At 39.0% G+C, this 21,322-nt stretch overlaps 1 protein-coding gene across 1 annotated transcript; it reads right to left on the minus strand.

The window, feature by feature from the left end:
- Positions 1–10,542: 10,542 nt before the first annotated feature.
- On the minus strand, positions 10,543–15,564 carry LOC112639559. The gene is made up of 6 exons (XM_025413961.1): positions 14,636–15,564; positions 14,166–14,590; positions 13,641–14,116; positions 13,023–13,190; positions 12,862–12,977; positions 10,543–10,642 (listed from the first exon to the last, which is right to left on the minus strand). The coding sequence occupies exons 1-6, from the start codon at positions 15,562–15,564 to the stop codon at positions 10,543–10,545; spliced, it is 2,214 nt and encodes a 737-aa protein (XP_025269746.1).
- Positions 15,565–21,322: the final 5,758 nt, after the last annotated feature.

Here is a 21,322-nt window from a genome sequence, read left to right on the forward strand (position 1 = left end):
TTAAAAACTTCAACCTACTTCCATTTTAAAGCTTTAGTAAGACTCATGCGTATTATAACTTTGTGATAAATATTTCGATATTGAATTCTGTAATTAGAATTTATTAATTTAGTTATTTTTTGTTCTATTGGTTTTACTCAATTTTCAAGCAGTGTTATATTAGATAATGATTCTTGAACAATAATATTGTAAATTAACAATTATTTTACTTGTATATTATTGTATCTCTTTAATACCCGATTTCATCAACCGCATTTAATCTTAGTTCAACTCACTCTTTGTCTCTTTCTAAAGAAAGAGTTAGAAAAAGATAACGAGTGAGTTAAACTAAAATTAAAGTTAAACGCGGTTGGTGAAATCGGGCATAAGAGATATTACCAAGAACGATACATTTTAAAATTATTCTCGAAATATATGATCTATATATTTAATATTATATGATCATTAATAAAATTAGATTATTAAATTTAAAAATTGAATGAAAATTATATTTATAATGAATATTTTTAATGCTATGAATGTTATTATAACGATCTATGATTATCATATGATCGTCACACCACTCCCCTGCTTTATGGGGAAAGATCGCGGTAACCGCTTAACGGAGCGTTGGTGGCCTCGGTGGTCGAACCGGACCATCCAACGCCCCGTTGTCGTGCGTACCCGATACTTTCGGGTCTTATGAGCGGCAAAATGCGGGACCTCTGCGGACTCGCCGTCCGACAGGTGGATCCGGACCGGCGGAGGCAGGGTCGGGTCGGAGGTCGTCCGCGTTGAAACCGCGCAGACCGGGATGGCCGGAGGTGGTGGCGACGCGGTCGCGGCACTCGTTGCCGTCGAGGTTGGAAATCGACGGGCGGGCCCTTGACGAGGTGGTGCGGTGGCCGAGGCTCCTCGTGCGCGTGGTGGTGGTGGCGGTGGCTCGGCCAAAACGATGGCCGCCTTCCGAGCCTGGTCGCGGTCCGACCGTTGTACCCGAGTCCCTGGTTTCGGTGATAGTCGGCGCTCTTCTTCCTTCCACTCTCTTCTTTTCCTCACCGATCTATCTTCCTCGAAAGACTCCTCAGAGTTGCTAACCTAACCAAAGAGCTCTCTAGATAACTTTCTTCGTTCGGACATGACGATCGAATACTGATCGGTGTTGCATGTGCTCGCCTTATATACTCTGCTGGGCCGGCCCGAGTGGTGGGGGCAATAGCCGGGCGGATCCCCTATTGGTTAATGCTCGGGGGTGCGTTCTTTAAATCGCGCACATGTATGCGACGGTGCCACCTACATAACAGGGGAAATAATTTTGCGCACGATCATTGGCCCTAGATAACGCGGCGCTAGTTTAGCGTTAAAACTCTCCGATTTGTCGGATAATGGATGGTCCCGTTTCCATACGCGGTCCCCTATTCGCGGTCGCCAGTCGCGCCTGCGCAGATCGTAATGTCGCTGTTGTCATTGAACGAGCGGGCAAGATTGATGCGTACGACCTCGAACGCGTCTTCAAGAATTTGACGGACGGTTTCTGGAGCGGTGGGAATTTGGGGCGGTCGCCGGTCGTCCGGGTGTGGAAGCGCAAGTTTCCTCCCGTGCAACAAGAATGCAGAGGTATATCCGGTGACCTCCTGTTTGGCCGTGTTGAAAGCGAATTGTAGCTGGGGTATGTTCCCATCCCAATGTCGGTGGTTCTTTCCTACAAATTGTGCAATCATGGTTTTAACTGTTCGATTTGCCCTTTTCACCGGATTACATTGCTGAGTATAGGCCGGCGCGGTACAATGAGTGATACCGAATGCTTTGAGCAGTTCTTTGAATGGCCGAGACTTGAACTGGGTGCCATTATCGGATACTAATACGTCCGTGCATCCGTGACGGTATATTATTCGCGATTCGCGACTTCTTTTACTACGCTGTCAGCGGTGGCTTGGCGCAATGGGACTAACTCCAACCACTTTGAAAAGCGGTTTGTGCCGAGAGCAGCCAGGTATGTCCCCGGGAGGAGCGTGGCAGTGGGCCTATTAAGTCTATAGAGACTTGCTGCCAGGGTGCGGTGATATTAGTAGCGTGTAATCGTCCCGCGGGTAGTTGTTGTAAGGCCTTATGAGCAGCGCAATTCGAACAATTTCGTATGTAACGGGCTATGTCTCGATACATTCCGGACCAATAATATAAGCGGGCTATCCGTGCGAGGGTTTTCAAAATTCCTAGATGGCCGGCGGTCGGGTCGTCGTGAAATCGGCGCAATATTTCTGGTCGGTCCGGAGTAGCCATGCACTGTTTCCATTGTTCGTGAGCAGGAGTTTCTTGGAAATTCAGGCTATATAGGACGTGATGGTATAGCTTGCCCTCTTGCAGCCGGAAGTCTGGGTAATCCATCGGGTTTTCCTGCACGCCCTTACAAATCTGCTGGTACCAAGGGCACCCTTTGACCTTCTGGACAGCGTTACTTTCGGGTTGTCGAGACAAAAAGCATCGGCTACTTTATTTAGAGCCCCCTTTGGATATCGGATGTCGAAGTCGAATTGTTGTAATTCGAACATCTATCTCCCAAAGCGACCGGTAGGAGATTCGAGTCGTTGTAGCCACTTTAGCGATTGGTGGTCGGTGACTACTACGGTGACTGTAAACCGATACCCTTCGAGATAGTTTCTCATGCGGCGGATTGCCCATACTACGGCTAGGCACTCTAATTTGGTAGCACTATGTTTTTCTCGGCTTGGTTCAACGTTCTGCTCGCGTAGGCGATTACGCGCTCCCCTTGCTCTAGGTTCTGGGTGAGGACGGTATCCAGGCCATGGGTGCTGGCATCGGTTTGTAAGACAAAGGGCCGGTCGAAATCGGGACAGGCAAAGACCGGGGCCGTAGTGAGCACCTTTTTTATCCGTTCGAAAGCGCTCTGTTCTTCATTAGCCAGATAAATCGGGTGCTTTTCCGAGTGAGTCGCGTTAGTGGCGCCGCGAGGACAGAGAAGTTCGGCACGAATCTCCGATACCACGAGGCCATCCCCAGGAATTGTCGGACTTGGCGGACGGTGGTCGGCGCGTGCCAATTATTTATAGCGCTCACTTTATCAGGGTCGGTTCGGATCCCCTCCCGGTCTATGATATGGCCCAAGTATTTCAAGCGGTCTCTACAGAAATGGCATTTATCGATATTTAGCTGTAGTCGAGCCTATCGTAGTCGACGGAAGACCTCCTCTAGATGCGCCAGGTGTTCCTCAAAAGTACGACAACGATGATCATGTCGTCCAGGTATATTAGTACGTGGGGGTCTAGATCGGGGCCTATGACGTTGTCTAAGAGTCGCTGGAAGGTGGCGGGCGCAAAATGAAGGCCGAATGGCATCACGCGGAACTGTAAGAGGCTCTGTCCCGGAATCGTAAATGCGGTAGCGGGTCGGCTGTCGGATTCGAGGGGCACTTGCTAATACCCATCCTTCAAATCGAGCGTGGAGAGGTATTTGGCCCCTCTTAGCTTATCCAGCGTCGCCGCGATATGTGGCAGAGGATAAGCGTCCTTTTCTGAGGCCTGATTTAGTTTCCGAAAATCGATACAGAAACGGAAAGCCCCGTCCTTTTTTTTTACCAAGACCACTGGAGAGCTCCACGTGCTGTTGGAGGGTTCTATAATTCCGGTCTCCAGCATTTTATCTACTTTGGCGTTTATCACGGCCTGCATTGCCGGGTTTCTAGGGCGGTACCTTTACTTAATCGGCGGACCGGGTTTTAAACGGATAGTGTGTGTAATACGGTCAGTGTGACCTTGGACCGATTCGAATTTCCGTAGTTTCTCCTCTAGGAATTGTCTGAATTGCTGGTCCTCCACCCGAGATCGGGGAGTGATTCCCGTCGAGATATCGCCAGTGGTAGCCGCTACCTGTGGCGCAGACGTAACTTGGTCAAGCGGTGGGGCTGGTATGGTTATTCCCAATTTGGCCCATAAGTCAGTACCGATGAGCATGGTACTTCGGGATGTCGGTACGACCCGGAATCGATGGTCGACCCTGATTCCTCCGACCCTTATCGCAAGATCAGCGACCGCTCTTACCGTGGCCTCAGTTCCGTCGGCTAAAATTATCGGTTCCTCCACGTTTAGTATTGGTTGTCCGGCTGCCTCCATCCTTTCGGCAGTCTCGGCGTTGATAAACGAGACCTCGGACCCGAAGTCAATTAGTGCCCATATCGTAACACCATGGGCATGTATATGCTGGATATGCGGTCGCGGCGTGTACTTTATTCGGAAACGGGTCGGAGCTCAGCCGCCTTGTCGCCAACCCGTGGGTCGTTTCCCGCCGGGGGATGACAATCCCGAGTCAGGACACCATCTTTTCCGCAACGTGAGCAAAATTTCTTAGGAGGGCGTTTGTAATCGAGGCGAGTGTGTCCTCGTTGTTTACAGCGCCAACAGCAAGTGCTACGATCATATTGAACGGTGGCCACGTTGGCCTCAGAAGTTTTCTTAGTCTTCTTTGTGCAATTCTTGCGGCGCTGGTTAATGGTCTCGTATTCCGCGGCTCGACGAAACAGCTCGGACAGAGTAGTTATTTCGTCAACTCGCGCGTAGAGTTGAAAATCCGGATCAGAATTTTCATACAGCTGATCAATCTGTTCTTGGGTGGAATAGCCACCTGCTCTACGCATCATTGTCATAACGGTGGCGTATTTCCGGAACCGCTCATGGGATTGTTATTTCTGGCGTTGGATTTCTCGCCTTAATTGGCACTGGTACCCGCGGGGCAGATATTGGTCTTTTAGATCTTCGCAGAACTGTTCCCAGGTATTCGAGGAGGCCCGACAATTCCTATATTATAATAAGGCATCGCCCCGTAATAATTCAGGCAGGCCAGTTAGTAAGCGTAACCCATCATACCCGTATGCGGTACTGAGCTCTTCTACCCGTTCCAGAAATGAGAGGGGATCTTTCCCGTCAAAGTGCAAACCCCATTTTCGGATTTGATTTAGAATTGATGCTGAGTCTTCTATTTGGGGTTCCGGGATACTGGGTACCGCTCAGGTATCGGTCGCCTTCGGATTTTGCCATCTTGGCGTTTTCCGCAATAATATGATCTCGAAGTCACTGGCGTACGGTCTCGAAATTCCGGGTAGTATCTAGTTCGGCCGCGGATAATCTGATGGTAATTTCGATTTTATTGAGTCGGTAAATCCCCGAGAATATGGACGTATCGGTCGTAGCTTGCGAGTCGGAGCCTCTAATGGACGGGTCCCTGTTCGGGCGCCATGTAACGGAGCACTTTTCCCGACGCCGCGGATCGGCTCGTCGGAGTCAGGATTCGAGAGAAGGGGAGACTCAGGCTCGCAAAACCACACGTGTACATTTTAATATCAGTTTTATTCAAAAATCAGGTTAAATTACAATTAAACAGACAGGCACGCTCTGGGTAATAAGCCCGCGCGGAAATTATAAACGCACACCTTAGCCTACTAATTATTCACAACAAATCGCGCCTTAGTTACGTCACGGAATTACGAACACGCCTTACCCTAATTATTTACAGGGAATCGCGCCTTAGCCGCGCAACGGAATTATGAACACGCCTTATCCTAGTTATTTATAAAGAATCGCGCCCTAGTCGCGCAACGGAATTATTTACAAAGCGGTGGGTGCTTACCCGCCGCGTAGCACGTAAGATCTCCTCGCGGACGCGAAAGCCCTAACGGATGGTTACGCGCAACAAGGCACGAACACGGAACCTAGCATGGTCTGCCAACCGAAGTCGGCCGAGGACGGAGCACCCGTTCTCAGGGTGGCGTACACGGATGCCCCGTGGTACGCCGGGATACTGTATGTCGGTAGCAACCGACCGGGCCCGGTAGCAACCGGGCTCTAGACCAGGGGAGTTAATCAGGGCCTCCAAAGTAGAGTTCGCGGGCTCGCGATTCGAAGACAGTGAACGAGCGGTTCGTTGACGGCCACGAGAAGGAGAGTTGACTAGGGATCTAGGATAGTGGAGACCAATCTTTATTTACAACAGGTTATTAGTCTAGGAACCGTGAAAACGGCTAGTATTCCAAGAGCGGGTGGTCAGCGTCCAAAGACCGGAGAAACGGTGGTCCTCCAGTGCCGTGGATGCGGCGGTCGTCCAGGAGCCGTGGGTACGGCTGTCGCCCGGGCGCCGCGGAAGCGGCTATCCTCCAGTGCTGTGAATACGGCGCTCGTTCAGGAGCCGTAACAACGGCTATTTATCCAAGAGACGTGAAAAACGGCTATCGCCAGGAGCCGTGAAAACGGCTGTCGCCAGGAGCCGTGAGAACGGCTGTCGCCAGGAGCTGTGAAAACGGCGCCCGACCAGGAGCTGTGAGATCGGCTATTCGGAGTGCAAGGTTGAGAGCCGGACAGTTCCAGGCGTCGGTTGCAACCGACCGAGTACGGGAGCGCTCGTACTCTGGACCGGATCGTCCGTGGCTCGACGGAAACTCCTTGTAAGTCTATCTTCGTCTTTCGCGCTTAGAATAAGTAATCTCTCACGCTGACACAAAAATGTACAGAGTTAAATAAATTTATATTTTAATTGTAAAAAAATGTGATTATTTACACGCCTCTCCCTTGCGTCTCTTTCGCGCTAGTTATAAGTATCGTTCTCTCTTGCACGCGTCGTCTTCGCGCTATCGTCATTGCGCTTTCTTTCACGCGCGCTAATTGTAAGTCTCGCGGTATCGTTCTCTCTCGCACGTTGTTTTGCATTATCGTTCTCTCACGTTGTTCACAATATTATCGTTCTCTCTCTCTTTTCATATACTCATTGCTCACTTACCTTTGCGTCGTCCTTCTCTCACCTATGCGTCATCCTTGTCCCACGTTAACGCCATCCTTGTCACACATGTAGCACTATCCTTTTCCCACACGTAGCGCTGTCCTTTTCACACCGTCTTCTTTCCGCGGATCCCCTTCACTGCGCGGACCTCCTCGTCCATCGGTCGCGTCGCTGATCCCCCTTCCCCGCGCGTGACATCACCCGCTGCGCGCCGCGGTTCCTCCTTCCCCGCGCGTGGCGTCACTCTCCCCCGCACCGCGGTTCCCCTCGCGCTTCACCGATTCTCACCCAAGTCCTGTGGGAGGACCTGAGTTAGAACCGGTGTATAACATCTACTCATATTAATCAATTGATAAATTAGTGCGATAAAGGACACGTATATAGAGTGAGTTTTATTTCATGTATCAATTTTTTTATCATATGAGAAATTACCGACTGTAATTGGAATAAATTGATCGGTACATAGATGTCAGTTATTTGGATCGATCATGCGGGAGCGTCCGAAATGGCCACGGATAAATTTGACCACGTTCGAAATGGCCACGTTCGGAATGGCCACGTTTGAAACGGCCACGTTCGAGACGGCCACGTTCGGAATGGCCACGGGAAATATTAAATAAAGTTCGATTTGACCACGTTCGTAACGGCCATGTTCGTAATGGCCACCCGTTCGTAATGGCCACGTTCGGAATGGCCACACGTTCGGAATGGCCACACGTTCGGAATGGCTACACGTTCGAAACGGCTACACATTTGTAATGATGACTAAATTCAATTGGTTAATTTCTCAAAGCTTAAAGCTTACTACACTTATTGTAGACTCGGCCTAATAATTACCAAGTAATAAATAATTACATTTTTAACATTAAATTCTTGAAAGTCGCCAGTAGATAAAATAAAAGACGTAATTAAAATCTACCACACTGGCATTTTATTGATGGTAAAAAATCACAACGTTTCGACCATAGGCTTTTGTCCTTTTCGAGTGAACTACAAAAAATTATTTCCAGTATTACAAACAAAAAATAAATTACATTGATTTTGAAATAAAAAATGAGCAACAAGCTATATACATACAGTAATTTAGTTAACTATTCTATCGTGAGAAATAAGGAAATCACTTCGTCAAGATTATCATGTCAACCTCTTCATCAACACACAGAGAAAGACTAGACAACCTTTATTAGTCTATCATAAATCGTCCTACCTTAAAAAGTGTATGTTAACTCGATTACTCGAATATATCGAAACGTTGAAGCCTCCTTTTCTGCGATGCTGATTGGATGCTGATGCGTTCCGATATATTCGCGGGAAGTAGCGTAGCGCTCGAGCGCTTCGTCATCCATAACCTATTTGTTACTCTGCTCTTTCGTATTACATAATAGTAGTGCGTTAAGAAAGAAGTAAAAAGAATCTCGAAGAGGATAGAAGAAGGAGAAAGAGAGAAAAAGGAAAAGTCTAAAGAATAAAGAAGATATGTAAATATGTGTATAAATAATGCTCTTTTTTAAAAGAAAGTATGAAAAACTTTGATCGCAAAAATCATATTACTTGTACATATTTATATTTACAATTATATTTACAATATGTATAAAATATATAAACTATATTGTAATTATATGTATGTACATGTATATACATATATATAATATATATATACATTACATATACATATGTACACATATACGTTAATATGTAAAATAATATAATAATTATAATAGTAAAATTACACTAATAATTTTAAATCTTCTCTGCATTATTGTATGTGCTCTTAATAAAACATTAATACATAGCAAGATAATATATGGAAGTTATTTGTAAATATGCATTATATGTTCTACGTTATCTTATATACTATGCGTAGTAATGATTTAAGAGTATATGTACTAATGCGAATAGCATTCATTATTACTAATCTAATTTCAATATTGCTGGAAGAGTTTGCTTATAAAGAAGCTTGTACAATAAGCTTATCTAGGAAATACATAGCTATTCCTTTATATAAGCTTTTATATAAGTAAACTCTTCCTGTAATATTTAAATTTGATTACGTAACGATTTAATACGTAATGTTGAATTCTATTTAAGTTAGTATGTATATTCTTAAATCATTACAATATGTTATTTATAAAAATGCACGTATTAAATTTTATCTTATATATACCATAATAATATACTAATGTGGATAGATTTAAATTTATTAATTTAATTTAAATATTAGAAGAATTATATAATCTATCTATAATTATATATCTTATTAATATAAGAAGAGTTTGTTTATAAAGAAGCTTGTATAAAGAAGTGCCTATACATGTAATACATATATTTTTTTAAATAGTTTAGTTTATTGAAAAACTAATAAGAAAACTAATAAGAATTGTATATAGGTTATATTCAAAAAATATTTTTAAAAAAATATTCAAAATATGTTAAATATATTCAGTAAATTTTTATCAATAAAACAAACAATGTATGTTTTATAAATATTTCCTATATATAATTCTTTAGTTTTCAAAGGATCAAGTTATTTTTAAAATTTTACATATTATAATAATTATCTTGCACAAACAATAATAATCCAGAAAATGTATAATCACTTCTTTATACAAACTTTTTTTATTAGCAATTTTTCTTGCAATATTTAAATTAGATTAAGAATGTTGAACTCTATTTGCATTATAGTAAATATGTTCTTAAATAATTATTATTGTATATATATAAGATAAAGTATAATTAAAGATAATACATATATATTTATAAATAACTTAGCTAAAAATAGCAAGAATTATAGTAGAAAATATTTATGAAGTATTTATTAGGAGTACAAATAAGTCTCCGCCGTTTGACAAAAGATGGCTTCACCAGTAAGTTATGATTGAAATTGTCAGATGTAAAATGTCATATCGTAAGGTTGGACATCTAGCAACACCATAACCTTGAAATATTAGCGATTTTGTATTAGCATCACATAATTTTTTTCGTGCGAAAATGTCGAGTTTTGAGCCGAATAAGCGTCATTTGCGGGAACTTTTGATTTACTTCTTTAATTTGAAGAAATCTGCAGCTGAGGCGCATCAATTGCTTGTAGAAGCATATGGTGAGGCTGCTTTAAGTGAGAGAAGTTGTCGTGAGTGGTTTCATAAGTTTAAGAACGGTGAGTTTGACGTCGAAGACAAAGAACGTAGCGGAAGGCCGAAAGTGTATGAAAATGCAGAATTGGAAGCATTATTGGAGGAAGATTCGTGCCAAACGCAAGAAGAACTTGCACTTACATTAGGAGTGACTCAACAAGCAATTTCACATCGTTTAAAATCGTTGGGAATGATTCAAAAGCAAGGAAATTGCGTTCCATATGAACTGAAGCCGAGAAACGTTGAACGCCGATTTTGCACATGTGAAATGCTGCTTGCCAGGCATAAACGAAAGGGTTTTTAGCATCGTATAGTCACTGGTGATGAAAAATGGATCCACTACGATAACCCAAAGAAGAGGAAATCATGGGGACCATGTGGCCATGCTTTAACATCGACAGAGCCGAATATTCATGAAAAAAACTCATGTTGTGTATTTGGTGGGATCAACTTGGTGTTGTGTATTATGAGTTGCTCCGAACGAAATCATTACTGGGGCTCTCTGGGGCTCACCGAACACAATTGATGAGATTGAGCCGAGCACTCAAGGAAAAACGCGCCCACTACTACTCCAGACACGACAAAATTATTCTCCTGCATGATAATGCTCGTCCACATGTTGCGGCGCCGGTCAAAACCTACTTGGAAACACTCAATTAGGAAGTCCTACTCCACCCGCCGTATTCACCAGACATTGCCCCTTCGGATTATCACTTGTTCCGATCGATGGCACATGACCTGCCTGAGCAGCACTTCACATCAAATGAAGATACCAAAAATTGGGTCGATTCGTGGATAGCCTCAAAAGATGAAGAGTTCTTCTGATGCGGTATCCGTATGCTACCAGAAAGATGAGAAAAAGTAGTGGCTAGCGATGGACAATACTTTGAATAAAACATAAGGTACCGTTCTTTCACAATAAATGCTCAATTTTTGATAAAAAACGGCGGAGACTTATTTGTACTCCTAATATTATTTATTCTGTTAATAAAAATTTAATAAACATAGTTATATATATGTAATTGTATAAAGATACGTATAAGTCTTGTTATTTTTTAATAAATCAATGTATTATACGATGTATTATCTTGTATACACATTAACTGGTTAAGAAATATATATATGTATAATAATGCAAGGAGAGAAAGTTTAAAATTATTAATGTAATTTAAGTATAAATAAAAATAATATAATCTATATTATAATATATATACATTTAATTATATATATATATATATATATATATATATTTATTTATTTATTTAGTAGTAGTATAAGTATATATATATATATATATATATATATATATATATATATATACAGGGTGTATCAGAGCGACCGTATCAGGCTGGTATTTCGAAAAATACGCATTTACTTGAAAAATGTTCCGAAGTTGTAGGACTTTAAGGGGCGCATTACATAGCATGGTTAGTGTGACCTTGGATAGTGTTGTTAAGGACACGGAAAAATCAATTAAAAGTTTTTAAATGGAAACCTCTATTTTTGATTATATATTCTTATAGCTGACCTCGAGAGCTTTCCAAAACACTATAATAAAGTTATTGTTCATGGAGTACTTTTCGAGTTATGAGGCTTGAAATAATTTCTTAATTTTACATAAACCATAAAATATCTAGTAAAATATTCATTTTTCAATTATCTTACCTTAATACTTTTATGTACAAAATAATGAGAGGAATCAATTAGTGTAAAGAAAACATACAATTGTTTTTAAGAAAAAATATGGAATTGTTAATTGCAAATTTCATATTTTTTCTTAAAAATAACTGTGTTTTCTTTACACCAGTTGATTCCTCTCATTATTTCGTACATAAAAGTATTAAGGTAAGATAATTGAAAAATGAATATTTTACTAGATATTTTATGGTTTATGTAAAATTAAGAAATTATTTCAAGCCTCATAACTCGAAAAGTACTCCATGAACAATAACTTTATTATAGCGTTTTGGAAAGCTCTCGAGGTCAACTATAAGAATATACAATCAAAAATAGGGGTTTCCATTTAAAAACTTTTAATTGATTTTTCCGTGTCCTTAACAACACTATCCAAGGTTACACTAACTATGCTATGTAATGCGCCCCTTAAAGTCCTACAACTTTTGTTCCCGTTTGAGATTTAAAAGTTGCCCCCCACCACACCTCCAGGGGAGCGGGGGTGAGGTCGATTTTGGTATCATTCGACGGCCCTCTTCGACAGGAACAACTTTTATTTTGGATATTATGTCGTAAAATGCGTATTTTTTGAGTTATTTCGATTTGTCAGGTTACATGGGACACCCTGTATATATATACAGGGTGATTCCGAAACACCTTCCGTCTATAAAATGACGTATTCCTGACACCATTCTAAGACAATTTTTTCTGTACCAAAATTTGATTTGAAGCGTAGTTTTTGAGTTATAAGCAAAATTAGTTAGTAAATCACGCGTCGGGTACAGAAGGTAGACAGGAGCGGCCTGGCGCGCCGCGAGCGTGGGCGCAGCTGATCACCCGACGGGTGATTACCACTGCATGAGTCACTAACTATTTTATCTTATAACATAAAATTATGCTTTAAATAAAATTTTAGTAAAGAAGAAAAAATGTCTTATAATTAGGAAATACGTGTTCTTTAAAATAACGTTAATTATTAAAAGTTATTCCGGATCACCGCCCGTCGAACGCTGTAATCAGCTGATTGTTACACGCGATGTGTGTATGGAGGAGTATATGCGTGAGAGAGAGGGGGGAGAGGGGAGAGAGAGAGAGAGAGAGAGAGAGAGAGATTGATGAGCTTTTATTAGCTTTCTCAACTATTTTCATATACATTTAAACTTATATATTTTACATTGCGAAAATATGCGCCTTAAGCCTACTCTTGAACAATTTTAGCCTATCGCAATTTTTAACTTCCTCTGGCAGAACGTTATATATTTTTATGCCTTCATAAAACAAACTTTTTTGCGCTGACATTGTATTCCTAAACTGCAGTTCAATACTACCCGCTTGTCTTGTTTCCCTATCACATTCCTTCCCTACTATCTGCAACCTATTCCTTAATTGAGTTGGCAGCAAACCATTTAATATCTTAAAAATAAATATACATATATTATATTGCAATCTTTGTCTTACTGACATAAACTGCAACGCTTCTAGCATGTCATCCACTTTGGTGTATCTATCACATTGAAGTATTACTCTCATAGCTCTGTTTTGTACCTTCTGCAATTGGGTTATCTGTGTCTCCCCCATGCCTATTAATAGCATCGCGCAATACTCAAAGTGAGGAGCTATGATTGTCTTATATATAATGCATCTAGTATAGACTGATATATCATTACCTATTCTATTTAAGAAACTTGTTTTTTTACCTATTTTCTTTATCATATAATCGCAGTGATCTTGAAATCGAAGTCTGTCATCAATAATTATACCTAGATATTTCATATTTTTCACTCGTTCTATTTCAATTCCATCCAGACATTTCAAAACCGTATTACTTTTCAATTCTTTTCGAGTACTTCTAACTATCATATATTTCGTTTTACTAGCATTCATTTTTAACTTATTTATATTCATCCAACGTTCAATTATATTAAAAACCGTATTCAATTTTACCTCTATATCCGCGCTACTCTCTCCAATTACATATATAAGCGTGTCGTCTGCAAACATTTTAATATTACACCCTTCTGGACAGACTTCGATTATATCATTTATATATATTATAAATAGTAAAGGTCCTAGTACCGAACCTTGTGGCACTCCGTACTCTGTTGTCAATATTTCAGACCACGCATGATTGACTCGCACTTGCTGTTTCCTATTATTTAAATATGATTTGAACCATTCCAAAGCCATTCCTCTAATTCCATAATAATACATTTTTTCTAATAATCTTTCTCTATCTATTGTTTCAAACGCTCTCTTAAGGTCCACAAAAATTACTCCTACCATTTTTTTATCACTTACTATTAATTTCCATTCATCAATGACAGTTTGGATCGCTGTTTCGCACGAATAGTATTTTCTAAACCCCGACTGATGTTCTGTTATAATATCGTTAATTTCCAAGTACATTTCAAGTTGTTCTTTAACTATTAATTCTAACACTTTCTCAAATATTGATAACATATTAATAGGCCTATAATCACTCGCTTTTTCCGCTTTATCTATCTTTGAGATTGGTATTATCGTCGAGGTTTTCCATCCTTCCGGACACAAACCTTCTCTTAAAGAATTATTTATTATATTCGCAAATTCCTCTTTTATTACCGATAAAACTGTCTTCAATATCGCTGGTTATCCCTTCTTCCGTACCTTTCTTTTTTGGCAATCCCATAACAACTTTTTCTAGCTGTTCTAGTTTAACAGTCTCAAAGTTTTCCATAATTCTTTTGTTTTTGATAATATAAATAGTTTTCTTATTTACATTCATCCAATGATCAATTATATCACCACCGGATTTATCGATCTTTATAGAGTTTACTATGTTATTAATACTTTGTATATAATATAAATTAAATTTATCAGCTATATTGCACTCTTCGGTGTCGCCTAAGATTTCAAAATCTATATTTCCTACTTCTTTTATACCTACTGGTTCACCACTAATTATTTCCTTCAATGTTTTCCACATAGATGTAGGGTTTTCTTTATTAAGATCTATCATATTTTCATAGTAATCTTTCTTCTTCTCCCTGATTAATTTTAATACTTTATTTCTTTCAATTTTATACTGCAACCAATTTTGTTCAATATCATCATACAATGCTCTTCTATAAGCCTTATCTCTTCTATCCGCAGCCTCTCTTATGTCATCTGAAAACCACTTTTTCCCTTCCCATACTTTCGGAATTCTATATTTTTTCTTCGGTGCCATTACATCTAACGCATCCACTATACTATCGATAAGTTGTTTCGCTCTCTCACTGACATCCATACGTTCACATTGACATCCCTGACTTTTCTGTAGTTTATTTTTCACTAATATAGCAAATTCATTTACATCAAACTCTTTATAATTTCTAACAATAAATTCTCTATATTTACTTTCAATTTTGCTGACATTCATCTCAACTTTCAGCCACGCGTGATCCGTTATTTTAGGTTCATGAATTACTTGTACTATTTTATCATTATTAGCGAAGATTAAATCTATAATTGTCTGACTGTCTTTCGTAATTCTCGTCGGTTCGTTAACATACTGTTTCATACCCAAGCTTAACATTGTTGCTTGCAATTTCTTCGCATAAAACGAATCCATCCTAAGATCTATATTAAAATCTCCTATAACTATGCATTCTCCCTTTACTACCAACTCCTCCACTATTTCCTCATAGAATCTCATGAAATCCCCGTGCGATGCACTCGGTGAGTGATATATTACCATTATCACTCCTTTATATACTTTATCTTTCACTTCTATCGCAGCACACCAACAATTCGATTCTAATTTTTTTACTAATACTATCTCGTATTTAATTTCGCTCCTTACATATAGAACAACTCCTCCCGTATTTCTATTCTCAGCATTACATCTAACTATACTATAACCCGGGACGTTCACTTCACTGTCTTCGATATCATCAATCAGTCTAGTTTCCGATAATGCCAAGAACATAGGATTTATTTTCTTCATAATCTGATGTTGTATCTCATCTTTGTGTGCCATTAAGCTTTGCGCATTTGTATATAGTATTAGCTCCGCTTCTTCCTGTGGTTGCTATTTAGCGTCCTCCCAGCCTGCTCTCCTCTTCTCCTCCTGTAGCGCCCTCATAAAAGTCGGACACTCCGGACTAAGGGCGTTATGGTCGTCATTTATCTTCAGATTGTATGTTCGATTTTTGAACACACAATTCACACATTTCTTCTTTGTCGCTGTACAATCACGCGAGTTATGACTTCCTGCGCATTTATGGCATGTTTCCTCTCGCGTACAGTTTTTTGCGATATGATAATATCCCCAGCATTTAAAGCATCTTTTAACGTTGATGTGATCAAAAACAGGACATTTCTTGCATCCTACATTTAATTTTGTTTTCTTCAATATCAGCTCGTGCGTCTCTTCATCTGCTTCCATTATTATTGATCCTTCTTCATTTCCTTTTCTTTCAGATTGGCTATTTCTCTTTTCTTTGACTATTCTCTTCACAATTCGCATATTTACTGTATCTATTTTATTCTGTATCTTTATCGTACTTATAAGTTCACTATCATCTAAGTTCATCTCTTCTAAACCTATGTTAATAATTTTTATCTTTGGTTTCGATTGAGGCGACTCCATCACTTTGTAATTTTCTCCCAGCTTAGCTTGGACTGTCTCTTTCAGTTTTTTCACCTCCTCTCCAGCTTCACAACCCACAATCACTGTTCCCTTGTTTCCTTTTCTTAGTTTCATTATTCCCATAGTCATATTCTTAATGACCACCTTCTCTTTTATTAACTTTTTAGTGGTTTCACTCTCTTGTTGCATTTTCGGCTTAACAATTATGACATTTTCTTTTTTCTTCTCTTTAACCGCTTCACTATAGCTTCTTAGCGATCCTTCCTTTGCTCCACATGCTACTCCCTGTATCACCTTCCTCAGGTTTTCCAGTTCTTGTTTAACATTTCCTAATTCTTTTTGCACTACTTCTTGAATCATTAGTTTAATTTCATTTTTACAAGTTGTTACATTTTTTATTTCTTTTACAGTCTTTATGATCCAGTCTACTTTTACATCAATGGCTGATCCTTTACTTCCACTGCTCGGTGTTATGAACGAACCTGTAGAGCCTACAGATCCTGTAGATGATGTCCTATCTCTTCCTGTCGTTGTCGGCGTTTTCTTCATGTTTGTATCTTTCTCACTCTCAACCTGAAACTCTTCGAATGGGCCTTTACACGGCACGTATTCTTGATTCCCGTCGAGAATTTTATGCTTACTAACACATCCCGGATGGTAAAAATGCTTTGAGCAAGTTTTACATTTAACTACTTTGCTCTTTATTGCTTTCCTACACGCCGAGCATCGATACTCTGCATATTCATCGTCCATGCCGATAATTACCGGCCGAATCCGTTAATATCAGCCTAATGCGATCAGTCACCTGTGATCCACTTTCACACGTCAGCACTATTGTGTCCACGTATAATGTCTCCCTGTCTTTCGAGACTTCGATGTCCTGAACAATAAATTTACTGCTCACCTTCACATATCGCCATATCTCGGCTAGATAACTTTCAAAGCTATCCCCGGTCTATAGCTACGTAATTTAAACAACTTGTTTTACGTCTTCTCTCACTATTTACCGGTGAAAACTTAGTATTTCGACGGAGCGATGTGACACACGTCTTCTCAGAAAGGCAGAGAGAGGGGGGAGGGGGGAGAGAGAGAGGGGAAGAGAGAGAGGAAGAGAGGGAGAAGGAGAGAGGGAGAGAAAATACATTTCAAAATAATTGAAGAGCATTGCATTATCAGCTATTTACATTAACTGCAACCATAGATATACAGAAAGATAATATGACTCGTATTGAAAAAGAGAGAGGAAATATTTCTGTCCCAATATAAATCACTCTCTTCCTCTCTCTCTCTCTTTCCTTCCCCCTAATTGATGAATATCGTAAACAGAGGAAAAATACTAAAAGTATCTTTAGATATATAAGTTATATAATGTGGGAAAATTATGATCTACTTTACCCTAATTGTTTGACATGTGTATTAAATAGTAACGTAATAAAAAATAATAAATAGTAAAGTAGAATTATTAAATTAATTTAATTATTTTTTATTCAGCTCAAATACACTACTCGATAAGAGTATCAAACGATCGATGTAAACTGAATCTGTGACCAAAGCAAAATATGCTCTTCAAAATGAGTATTCTTTTTCTTTGCTTTTCGCTCTATCATTGCACCTAAAAAAGTTTTAATAACCGTAGAATCCCATGTCAAATAATCATAACATTCTTATACATTGTGAAAATGTTTGATTGTAATTGAACAATTTGTTATGCCCTCAAAGCTTATTGCATATTTGCATAGATGTATAATGTATATACATAAAAAAATTAACTAATCGCATGTAGAATATATAAGATATCATTGTTATTTTCTTTGTATTAAATATATAATTGATTAATTTTTCTGTGTATATGCATTATGCATCTGTGCAAATTTATCTTAATATGTTCTTATTTAAAAAGAAATTTTAGCAATATCATAAAGTATATATTTATAAGCAACTCAAGAAATTGATAGTGATATTAATTAATAATTCGCAATATATAATTTAAATTCTAGATTTTCAGAATGTAATCAATTTTAATTAATTGTGAAAATGGATCAAAAATGATAAATGCATTATTAGTAGTTACTTAAAGTGTATAGAAAATATCAAAGTATATTTTAGTAATATTAATATACTCGTATATATATATATATATATATATATATATATATATATATTGTATGTCTTTTTAATGTAATTATAATTTAAAATGTAATTATTTAATATTGAAACATTAAGTTCATAATCAAATATTTAATGTCGACAATAGACAACTAATTATATTTAAAAAATGTAACATGTTTTCAAATAATTCTGTATATTGTTACGCCCGCGGCGAGGACTTCGATTAATATCGAAGAAGCGCGCGAAGAGATCGGCCGCTCGCGAGACGCGCGAAATGAATGAACACTTTTGTAAGGAACTAAGAGCTTTAATACTCAACACCACAATACAGAACACTACAACGTAACCACAGAACGTTTAAACACAATATTAGCAAAACGGATCGGCTCGATACAAATACACGTCCGCGCAGCTTGACAGCTGGAACCGAACTCAAATGACAGACGCTGCTCAACAACCTCTTGACAACGTGCTTCTTCTCGTTAATCGGCGCCGTCCCGATGAACACGGACATCAGGGCCGTAACACTTGCCCCCTCCTTATTAAATTGTCGTCCCGACAATTAAAGGCAGAAGGACTTTCCAAAATTTTCACGAATTGTCGAGCTCCGTTGTGTCCTCTTGTCCTACTCTGAGCTGCTGCTGCAGATTACCGGACGGCACATTTCCTTTGAGCTCCGTTGTGTCCTCTTGTCCTACTCTGAGCTGCTGCTGCAGATTACCGGACGATTACGGAGCCAATAAAAACATAGGAATCCAACTATCCCAATCTTTTTGATTTTCTGCAACAAATTTAGCTAAATAATTTAAAATCGTCTGGTGATGATGTTCAACTTGTCCATTAGACTGTGGATGTAAAGCAGTAGTCCTAGTTTTCCTAATCCCTAACTGGCGTGTCACCTCTTGAAAAATCTTTGATTCAAAGTTTTTATCTTGATCGGTATGTATCTCCGAAGGAACTCCATGACGGGAAACTATCTGACTCACAAAAGCCTCCGCTACCGTATTAGCTTTAATATTCTTTAATGGAAGAGCCTCAACCCATTTCGTGAAACAATCGACCGTACCCAATAAGTATCGATTTCCGTTTGAAGTAGTAGGAAGAGGACCGAGAATATCCATTTGGACCCTTTCAAATGGAGTCTCTACATTATATACTTGCATTGGAGATTTTCCCTTCTCCGAAGGACCCTTTTTCGCTACACAAGAACGGCACCAGTCCTCCACATCATGTTTGTACGTAGCCCAATAGAAACTTTCCGAATCTTATCTAATGTTTTATTCACTCCAAAATGTCCGCCTGTAACAGAATCGTGGGCAAGTTCTAGTATTCGACTGATGGAACTCCTGGGAACAATAATCTGAAGAACGAAAGATTTCAAATTCCGAGATTCCCATCTCTTGAAAAGAACACCATTTTCTAAAATTAAGGAATCCCAATACGACCAGTAAATTTTTGCCGAAACATCCTGCAAAGAAACTTCCTCGTGAAGCGGACGTCTTCCTAATTCCTTAGCTCGAAGAAATAATGAAATTACAGGGTCTTCTAATTGTTTTCTGCGCCAATCCTCCAAGTTTTTCTCCTCCAATACGGGCCACTGAATTTTCTTTAGACTCAGCTTTAGCACAATAAGCACAGCTCTTTTCGGCACAAGGTCGTCTCGACAAACCATCAGCATTTTGATGCAGCCGACCCTTTCGATGGATTATCTCAAATTCAAATTGTTGTAATCCTTCAAGCCACCGGGTTAACTGACTCTCTAGATCTTTAAAAGACATTAACCAGCGAAGAGAAATATGATCTGTACGAATTAGGAACTTCCTTCCATATAAATAATGATGAAAAGATTTGAGCGATTCCACAATGGCCAAAAGTTCTCGACGGGTCACACAGTAATTCTTCTCAGCTTTACTAAGGACTCGGCTATAATACGCAATCACCCTCTCCGAGCCGTTCTGAATCTGACAAGGAGATGCCACGAAGTGCGAACTCTACTTTCGAATGAGCTATAGTGCATTCGAAAGGGGAGGTAAAATTATTAAACCATGTCAGAGGTTTTGGGTGTATGGGCCTTAGTTTCTAAGAAATATGTATCTAAATTTAAGCATTTTCTAACTGTAAGGGAAGTACGATAGATAATGAACATTTAGCATGAAGCGCGGTAGCCGTAGTGGTTAAGCGTGCGTCTAATATTTTGTCACATGCCCAAGCTGGGTTCGAGACCGCCTGTGTGAATTTTTTTTTTTCAAATGACTATTTAATTAAATTTTTTTAAATTCTTGTACCTGATTTATTGTGCTGATTTTTTATGTTTTATTAAATATTTTGCACTTATGTGTTGTAAAAAAATGATAATAGCTTTTACAAGTTTTTTATGTCTATTTATTTATTATAAAATTCTGACATCGCTGTACAATGTTGAGGATGAAAATCTATATAAAAGCATTGAAAACATAAATGATTCGCACACCATGAACATTTTATAAATGGAAGCCGTGTTTTACAAATACATTTATTGTTCTGTACATTAGGTGGAAAACATAACTGGTTAACGTTATAAAATATATCGCGTTCATTTGCTAACTTCGACGCGTACCAAGCAAATTCGATCATTTTTCTAAACTTCGGAGCAGATAATAAATAATGGGTTAATGATTGTATTCGTATCGCGTCATATCGCGACTTCAATTTTTTTCTTTTTTTTCTTCGCTAACTATAATATCCGGACAGTTTTGAATTCTTTTTATAATAATTTTTACTTGTCTATAGAAATAGACGTCACAAGGTTGACAGATCGGAGTGCATTTCGGCGGAATTATTTGTAAATTACATGTTGGTTTGTTATCGTCATTTACAAAAATTTCATTATACATGTGAATATTTTTTTGACCTCCCCACGAGTCTACAATCATCAAGAAGGAATTGTTTTCAACATACGGTTTTATGATTGTTTTTAAATATTCTTCATATAAATAAGAGGTCAGTTTGCCCGACTTTGAGCAAACAACAACAACATTTTTACACAGTTTTAAAAGCT

The sequence above is a fragment of the Camponotus floridanus genome, unplaced genomic scaffold (assembly GCF_003227725.1).
Source record: "Camponotus floridanus strain SB8 unplaced genomic scaffold, Cflo_v7.5 scaffold11, whole genome shotgun sequence".
Classification (NCBI taxonomy): domain Eukaryota; kingdom Metazoa; phylum Arthropoda; class Insecta; order Hymenoptera; family Formicidae; genus Camponotus; species Camponotus floridanus.